A 9,157-nucleotide genomic window follows, 5' to 3' on the forward strand; every position below is an offset into this window, starting at 1 on the left:
GAATTCCAGTGGAGTCTGTGTGTACAGTCACTCCCTAGAGGATCTGGCACCCCCATGGGCTGTGTGTACACCCTAGTAGGAGGAAAGACTGCAACATCAACGAGGGAGAACATTTGCCTAAGATACATACCAAGGCACTTGTAAAGTTGAGGCTGCTGATCAAGTTCTAAAGATCCCTTTGAAACACTGGTAGAAGGAGAGGCAGCCAAGGGCAGACCAAGGCCATGTCACCACCACTTCAAGGAATGACCCATGGAGACAACAGATTCAAGAGCACATCTACTGGAAGTTCCCTGATTCATGCTCTCTATTGGCTGGGAATTTGGGGCTTTTCCTTAGGAAGAGGGAGGGTAATTGGGTCAAGGAAGCCATAGAGACTTAGAGAACACATCTAATATATTGGTGGTACGTAGATTCTGTCTTTCTGGCTATCCCCTCCAGACCAGGTTTGCCATAGTTCCCTTCCCTTCCTCCACCCTGTTCAATGAGTAATCTGAAAGGCTTCATTGAGTTTACTGGGTAGAGGATGGGAAGGAGGCAGCAATCTGGGTGGGTAGCCAGGTCTCTGACTACACTCACAAAGCCCTGGTTATACCTTCTGAAATTAATAAGCAATGTCATTAAGACCCAGGGACCAAAAGGAGCACAGCCATGATGAGAATGAGACAGCAGGGAGTCAGAAGGGGCACATCTTCCCTCTCTGAGCCTCCTTCGTTCCCACCTGGTCCCAGTCTTCCCATGCTGGAGGGTCACACTGATAGGTCATCTGACCTGGCCCTGCTACTGGCCTTGCTAAAACGACGTTTGTCGCTATGGTAGCCGTGGGAGAGTTGCTGACCTGATGAGACTCCGTTGGACACCTCAGGCTTCTGGCCATAATGAATGTGGATGAAACCCTCCCCAGGAATCTGCTCCTGGCCTTGCACTTGCTCAGTGGCCAGGTTGTCTGTGTTCTGCTGCGAGGCCACATTATTACTGAAGGGACTAAAGAATTTTCCCCCAGGGCCATTCTCCAGGCACTGACTGAAGTCAGGGGGTGGCGTGCAGGTCTGGACTATGCCCGCAGAAAGGCCAGGAAGCTGACACTTAGCCAGGTCCTGCCGCGACTTGAAAAAATGCCGTCTGGTCTTCTTCCAGCCCAGGTGATAGAGTTCGGCCAGGCTGAGGAAGAGGGATAGTCCCGCCACAGCCAGCATAAAGACAATGAAGACATTCTTCTCCGTGGGCCGGGATACATAACAGTTGACAGGGTGGGGGCAGGGACTCCTGCGGCAGACGTGCAGGGCTTTCAGAAAGATCCCGTAGAGAAGGTACTGGCCCACAATGAAGGCCACCTCCATGGTGGTGCGAATCAGGATGCTGCAGACATAGGTGTTGAGCAGAGTGCCCTGGAGCACAACCTTTCCATGCACTTCCTCCCAGCAGGACTTCTCGGCTACCGGGTATTCATAGGACGCAGCGCCCTGGACCCCTTTGGCCCTCTCGGCCTCCCGCAGCTTCCGCTTCTCTTGCATGCGCACCGAGTGCATGGCGTGGCCCATGTACGCCAGAGAGGGCGTGGAGACGAAGATGATCTGCAGCACCCAGTAGCGAATGTGGGAGATCGGGAAGGCTTGGTCGTAGCAGACGTTCTCGCAACCAGGCTGGAGGGTATCACACTGGAAATCAGCCTGCTCATCCCCCCAGGAAGACTCGGCAGCCGTGCCCAGCACAAGCATGCGGAATATAAAGAGGACAGTGAGCCAGACCTTGCCGATCACCGTGGAGTGCTTGTGTACTTCCTCGAGAAACTCTCCCAGAAAGCTCCAGTCGCCCATCTTGGCTCGGCTAGGGTTCAGACGCCAAGACTTCTGCTAAGCAGGAGAGAGGAAGAGAGAAAAAGAGAGATGTTTCTGCAGAGGTCCGGAAGGTCCCATCCTGCTGTGGGATTCCAGTGATCCGTACCAATGTGTTCTTTAAGAAAGTGCAACTTAGAAGTCAGATGTACCCAAAAAGCTCTCCTTTTTATCCCCCCAGCAAAAATTAAAAGAAGATTTGACATGGTCATATTAGCAAGGTTAGAGCATGGCTCCCACACTAATGGATCTAGAAATTAACGGAGGTGTGTTCTACAATGTGCATTCTATGCTCTTACCCTCAGAGATTATACTTCGGGAGGTTTGGGATGAACCCCAGTAATCTGGATTTGCAACAAGCAGCCCAGGTGATTCTGATGCAGGCAGGGTAGGGACTGCATCTAGAGAAATACCAGAGTAGTAGGAAAAACACAGTATTGGAGTCTGCAAATGTTTGCAAATGTGACTCTGGGCATTAACCTCACTGAATCTGTTTTCTCTTCTGTCAGATGGGACCAAGAATAGCTACATCAGAGGATTTAGGGGATCAAATGAGATGAGGTATGTGATATGCTGAAAATCATACTATAAATGTTCCATATGTTTGAATGACTGTCAGATGGAAAGGAATTTTTTTATGACTCCAGAGGACATAACTAGGTGGAGGAGGAAGGAATGAGGTTGGGAGTGGCAAATTTGGCCTCTCAGAAAGTAATCTGAAATGATCAGAACCATTCAGCATGGACCACCTATGTTGGAAGGTAGTGAATAAAAAAAGCATGCTTCAGGCCCTGGGCTCCAAGCTGGGGCAGTCGGGGGTGAGGGCCTCAGCCACGCCCCCCCCCCCAATGTCTGCATCCAGCCCAGTGACGACCACCAGGTCACCTCTAGAAGTGCCCTGGGCCCCTGGGTTGGGGGGGGGCCAAGGGCCTCAGCCATGCCCCCCCACAGTCCACATCCAGCCAAGCCACAACTGAGCTGCCACCAGAAGCCCCCTGGACTTCCCTGCTGGAATGAGAGGGGTGTCACAGGCCTCAACCATGTCCCCCCTCCCTCTTCCTCCCACACTATCTCCCTTCCCTTTCCCCTCCCCCAACTGTTCCACAACATCTTAGAATGTAAAATAATAATAATAATAATAATAATTAATTAATTTTTTTTTAGAAAGCATGCTTCAGTCACACCAGCTAAAGGTATCACAGATGAGTGCTCAGCTCCCCCCAGATGGTAAGCCACAGGCATTGTGGATCTCCCACACCTCAGTGCAGCACAGCCATTCTAACCATACAGCTCAGCTTGCCCTGCTGCTAAGTGTTCTGCTTACAAATGGTACCCACACACAGACCTGCTCACCCTCATGTCCAGAATAAATGCCCAAACCTTTATGTCCTATACAAAATCCTCCTTCATCTGGCCTTTGCCTGCTTCTTTAGCCCATTTCCTACCTGTCCCCATGAGTTCCCTTTGTTCAGCCATGCCAAGTCCTGGCAGATTTCTAAATGTCCTCCTTCCAGCTACCTCCTACATGACCTTTCACCCCTAGCTGAATGCTGTTTACCCTTCAAAACTTAACCTAGTCATTGCTTCCTCTAGCCCTTCCTGCTCCCTCAAGCCGAGCCTCTTCAGCTCCTGTGGTGACCCTAGGGACACTCACTCCTCTCCCAGCATTTGCCACCATGTTTTGCAGTCCTCTGTCCATCTATGTTCTTCCAACAGGGATTGTTTGAAAATAGAGATTGTTTTTTTCTCTCTATCATCAGAGCCTAGCCCAGAGTAGGCACTTAGGAAATCTTAGTTGAATGAAGGAAGGAGAGGGTGATAGGCACTGGTATTTCCTACCCAATGGCAAACCAGTTTGTTATTCCCTGCTGACCTCCCATTAGCAGGTGAAAAAGCCAGGTACCACTTTCTCAGTCTCTACTGCAGTTAGTTCTGGTCAGTGAGGTATGGGGGCAGTTTAGTGTGGAGGGAGTATTCTGGAAAATGTTTTTCCATCCCCCAGTGAACAGAGGGAGCCTCATTTACAGTTGTCCCCCCACCCCCCCACTGCTTCCTGCTTGTAGACAGGGTTGTGTGAGCCAAGTTGTCTGAAGCTGCCCAGAGAATCTGAGAAATGCCAACCAGTGCCCTGAGGTCTCTGAATCAACTCTTGAATCTCCTACCTCCAGAATTCTTACTTGATGAGCAATAAATGTCCTTAGTGTTTGAACTTTTAAGGAATCACAATCAGCAGGATGACAAAAAGATAGGAGAGAACTGAATATAAATATTCACTTCTTAAGAATCATAAAACCTCAGATTTGGATGGGACCTGAGAGGTTGTCAAGTTCAAACTTTGACCTTCATATTTTTGCTGCCAATGTGCTCCTGGTTCTTATTAGAACATTTTTTATTTTCCTGGGAAAAGACAGGGTGGGGATACTGCATTTTGCTGGCCAGGCTTCCTTGGCTCCTGAATTGATGCCTTGACAGAGACCAGCCTCCTGGCTCTGACTTCTCTCAGCCCTCAAGTCCCCAAGCCTGAGAGTATGCAGAGTCCCTGGGAATGAGGGAGTATCTGCGTGAGCGGAAAGGATCTTATCTCAGTTCCTCTCTGTATCAAAGACCCATCCAGGTCTTGAGGCTTTTCCTCTGATTTTTGATCAGACATCTGCCCCTTTTCCTTGGGTGGTGAAGGGCCCCCTCCTTCAGCCTCCAAATGTGGAAAATTGTGGAGCATTTGCTGGAAAGGAAAATGGTTGATTAGATAAGAGTTTGAATGGCCTGTCATCTCTTCTGGGCACGTGTACAGTGTTCAGCACCTTCAGGGTCATCCACACATGTGCAGTGGCCAGGCTGTGGTGAGTGTCTGAGAGAAAGAGGGAGGAAGAGGAGGGGAGGAATAGAAAGAAAGAGGAGCAGAAAAGGGGAATGACAAGGGGGAGTTGAAAATAAAGGAAAATCATGTCATGGTTAAGAGAAGCTGGCTGCGGGGGTTAGATAACAATTTCAGATCCCTCTGACCGTCTAATGAGCTTGCATAAGTTATTCAATCCGTGTTTCACTTTCCTCATCTGCAGAGTACTATGAGGTGGTGTATAAAAAGCACTTAGCACAGTGCTCAGCATATAAGAGCTGAATAAAAGGCAGCCATAACTAGCAAAGAGAGTAGTGGGGGAGGAGGAGAGTAAAAGGAAGAGAGAGAAAGAATAGAAAGTAGAGAAAGGTGCATCACAGAGGAGAAGAGCAAAATGGGGGAAGAGCAGAAGGGGAGAAAATGAAAGATGGAAATGGAAACAAAAAGGAAGCAAAAAGAAAGAAATGTCATATTCTTCCAAGATTTGGGACAAGTTTTCCACACTCAATCCCTGAAGACTTTTCCCTTGATCTTCTCACTCTGTAACTCATTCCTTACGAGTACCCAGGGAAATATAAAAATAGCTCCAGGCAAACAACATGACACTTGGGTCTGCCAAGAGGCTTGACTGCTGACTCTCTCACTTGTGGTCCAAGGAATCCCACCTGGAAGAAGTAAAGCACAGGTACAAGAAAAGGACATCTTGGAAAACCAGAAAGACAGTATTGGGAAGGATGTCTCAGTGGCAGGGAATGAGACACTAGCTGAGGCAGAGTGGGGATGAGGCAGACTCCCGGGCCCTGGCAGAGGAAATAGGGTAAAGGACCTTTCCTTTATGACTTCCTGCTGACACTCAGGCAAGGTCAGAGAAACTTAAAATTGCTACCATGAACCAGCCGCTCAGTTTACAATGTGAAAGGTCTCTTGCTGGCGTCAGTTTTCCAGCGACATTGGCTCCCTTTGGTCTCCCCCACCTCAGCCAGAGAAACTTGTAGATTAGATACTCAGTGAGTTTACTGGGTGTATAGCGTATAAAATGCTTTGTAGATTATTATCCATTTCTCGGCAGGAAGTGTGCTAGGAGGGGCAAAGGAAGCTGCCCATGCCATGAATAAATTCTGTTACATACAATGGAGTTTAGCTCACTGCTTTCGCTGTAATCTTCACTGGCTTCCTACCGCTTACGTAGTCCGAACTCTGTATCGTGCCGTTTGAGACCCTCCTCTAGCACAACCTCATCGTACCTTTTTTCTACTGTTCTCCTCACATACTCCGTACTTAAGCTACACAATTCCCCAAACACATCCCACAGTTTCTCCCCTTTATCTTTGCTCCTCTTGTTCCCTTTGCCTAGAATGTCCTTCTTCCTTTTCATGCACTCATTTAATATGTTTCTTGAGTGGGCACAAGGTGCCAGGCATTGAGGACACAGAAGGAAGGAGGGGAGACGAATAGGGATTCCCTGCCTCCTGCCCTTACTGAGATTAACTGCCTTTATTTCGCTTAATTAAGGGGAGATAGTAAACACATAATTTTTAAACATGAATAATTGTGTTCTACAGCCCTCTGCAGTGGGTACAGATTCTGAAATCTTTAAGGCAAAAATGCATGGTCCCTAGGACCTGGAAGAGAACATTCCAACTCTCAAGGTTCTTTACTCCAAAACCTTCAGCATCCTCTTTCAATGTGTCATATCTTGGGACAAAGCAAATTTTGAAGGAGTCACTGGGGAACTTGTTTGGTAATCATAACATAGTGTTTGGGAAAGGGCCAGAAGAAGGATCTTATGTATGGTGAGCATCAATCATTGCATGCCTTAACTTCATGCATTATATGGCTAGAAATAAAACTGTTATTTACATTTCCAGTCCAGTGCTCCACCTTAGGGTGACATTGTGGTCCCTCTACAAAGCCAATGTTTTCAATGAAAACCATTTCAGAGCAACCCAGACTAAGCATAAACTCATAGCCAGGTCCTCTTCCTCTGACTCCACAGACCTAGGGTAAAATGGAGAAGTCTTCTAAAATTGACCTCACCCCTCCTTGATGTCGCCTGGACTCTGAAAGACTCTAAGTGAGCATCTAGCATGTAGAATACATTTTCACACTTGGTTATATGCTGCCTTACACTTATTCTCCAAAAGTTTCCTGTCTATCAACCAACCCACAAGCAGTTTTTTGAGTTGCTACTATGTGCCTACCACTGTTCTGAGTACTGAGAACAATACATAAAAGGTACCAGGCCTGACAAATATTAGGCACTCAATGATACCTATTGAATTAATAAATTCAGGCATGATTTCTTCCCTCAAAGATTTAACAGCATTTTCCCTCAAATGGGTAGTGAACTTCTCAAAATCAAAAGCCCTGTCTTCTAGTTTGTATTCTTATTGCATTTGGTTCTCTCATTAGGTACATAATAAATGTTTTCTTAATGACCAAAGAAAATGTGTGATCTAGTAATAAGATTGCAGAGTGGTCCGAAGGAGGTTCAAATCTCCCTTTAAGTCCAGCAATGAAAATAAAAACTTATAATAAACAATGTATGAGTGATAGCATTCAGGTCATTCAGAACACTTAATGCCAAACTGATCAAGGTTGGTCCTTCCCAGCTGCTGAAGAAAAGGACAAGGATACATACATACAGAGGGTGAGTAACACTTGGGGGCCATGCTGCATGTCAGTAGAGAGGCGTCCCTGGAAAGCTGGCCTAGGGGCACCTGCCCGATGACTATGGTGACCAGAACACCAGGGAGATGGAAGCCACTGAGCCTCAAGCCGTCCTTCTGCTTGAGAGAGAGCCCTCCACTTGGCTGGGCAGGACTGGACGTTGTCTGGTGCCTTTGCCACTATGGGCTATTCCTTCACTGCCTTCTCCCCTTGGATTACTGGGGAACTTACCCAAATTTGACAAAATTAGATTATAAGACCACTGTCTGAGTCAATGACACATGTTCCGGACAATATGTAACAGATCTCTGGTTCTCAATACAGGTTGTTATTCATGGTAATAATAACATTCCCCTGGGCTCATGCTGTGATTCCACTCACCATACAGTGGAATGTGGCACAGGGCAGGGTTGACTTGCTTCCCAATTAAGAGAATTCCATTGTAAAAGGACCCAACAGAATCACTTAAAGCATGCCTTAGACATAGTATCATGTCAGTTCAATGTAGTTCAGAAAGTGTTTATTGAGCTCCTATGCTATGTCAGACATCGACGGTGGCTCTATGAAGTAAAGCATGAAGTGTTACCATCGTCTCAGAACTCTTTCATACCAAATTCATTTGTGAACATTTTTCTGATTTCCCCTTACCCCAATAGTTTCTCCCTGAATGAAATGGATATACGGGAGAATTACATGAGAAATTGGTCTTGATCCTTAGCTGCCTCAAGTAATCTTTATTATCCTTTGAGATTCTCAACTACATCTTCTAGCTTACCCAGAGTTACACACAAAAGAACTTGAATCTGGGTGATAATAATAATAAAATAACACTTATTGAGATCTTTCTATGTTCCAGACACTGCAAGTTTCTTTATATATGTTTTTTCATTTGATTCTCACAACCATCCGAGGAAGTAAGGACTATTCTCATCCCCTCTTTACAGGGCTCAGAGCAAGATCACAGTACTAGTAAGAGGTGGAGTTGGAGTCACACCCCGCTCCTAGCTTGTCTTACAGCAGCTCTGCTAAACTCTGTCTAAGTCACCTAAAGTTCCTTTCTTTGGCAAATCCTTGCCAGTCAAAGGCTGGCCAATTTTATATCAGATGACTGAAGCAGGGATGTTTGTGAGATAATTGTTAGGACAAGAAGTTGATTATAAGTGGCGAAGGGTAATTCTTACAGTTAAGATGTTCTTTCTTTTCCTGATTTAGGTTTGGGTTAGCTACTCCAGCTTCAGGAGAAATGGCCAGGCCTATGATACAGCCGTAACTATTGCACTGGGCAGTGTAGGCAACTTCATCAAAATGAGAAGTCCACTGGGGCCTGCATCCCTGAAGCTTGATTACTATAGAGGGGAGAGGAAGATAGAAATGAGAGAGAAGAAAAAAAGACAGATGGGTGAAATAAAGTACTCACTTTAGTCTTCTTCCTACTCCAGCCAATGGCAGATAATTAACTCCTCTTTAAATTTAATTATTTTATTCTGGCAGGGACAGATTGGTCCAATCAGAGATACCCTGCTGGCAGACTGTTGTTTCAAAGCCAAGGAAGTGGAAGGGAGCAGGCAGAGAAACACAGTTATGCTAGGATAAATAATTTTCTTCTTAAAGTGTTGGAAGAAGAAATACTGCATTTACAAGGAATGGATGGGGGTGATGGTAAACAGCAATATTAAATCACAATGAAAGGGCCGGCCCGGTGGCGCACTGCTACAGTGCGCCGCTTGGGAGCGCGGTGGCGCTCCCGCCGAGGGTTCGGATCCCACATGCAGACCGGTTCCCGCTCACTGGCTGAGCGAGGTGTGGGAGCAACACC

General features: G+C 46.6%; 1 protein-coding gene across 2 annotated transcripts in view; it reads right to left on the minus strand.

Annotated features, from left to right (window-relative positions):
- Positions 1–725: 725 nt before the first annotated feature.
- The window catches only part of GJA5 (gap junction protein, alpha 5, 40kDa), a 14,054-nt gene continuing 5,622 nt past the window's right edge, over positions 726–9,157 (minus strand). Inside the window, exon 2 of one of the 2 annotated variants that reach the window (XM_008591637.1) lies at positions 726–1,850. In XM_008591637.1, the coding sequence (XP_008589859.1) occupies positions 750–1,817 (1,068 nt within the window). In that variant the 5' untranslated portion in view covers positions 1,818–1,850 and the 3' untranslated portion in view covers positions 726–749. Of the gene's footprint in view, positions 1,854–9,157 lie in introns of both variants that reach the window. The other variant, XM_008591636.1, reaches the window with a different exon arrangement.

The sequence above is a fragment of the Galeopterus variegatus genome, unplaced genomic scaffold, assembly GCF_000696425.1.
Source record: "Galeopterus variegatus unplaced genomic scaffold, G_variegatus-3.0.2 Scaffold7102, whole genome shotgun sequence".
Lineage (NCBI taxonomy): Eukaryota > Metazoa > Chordata > Mammalia > Dermoptera > Cynocephalidae > Galeopterus > Galeopterus variegatus.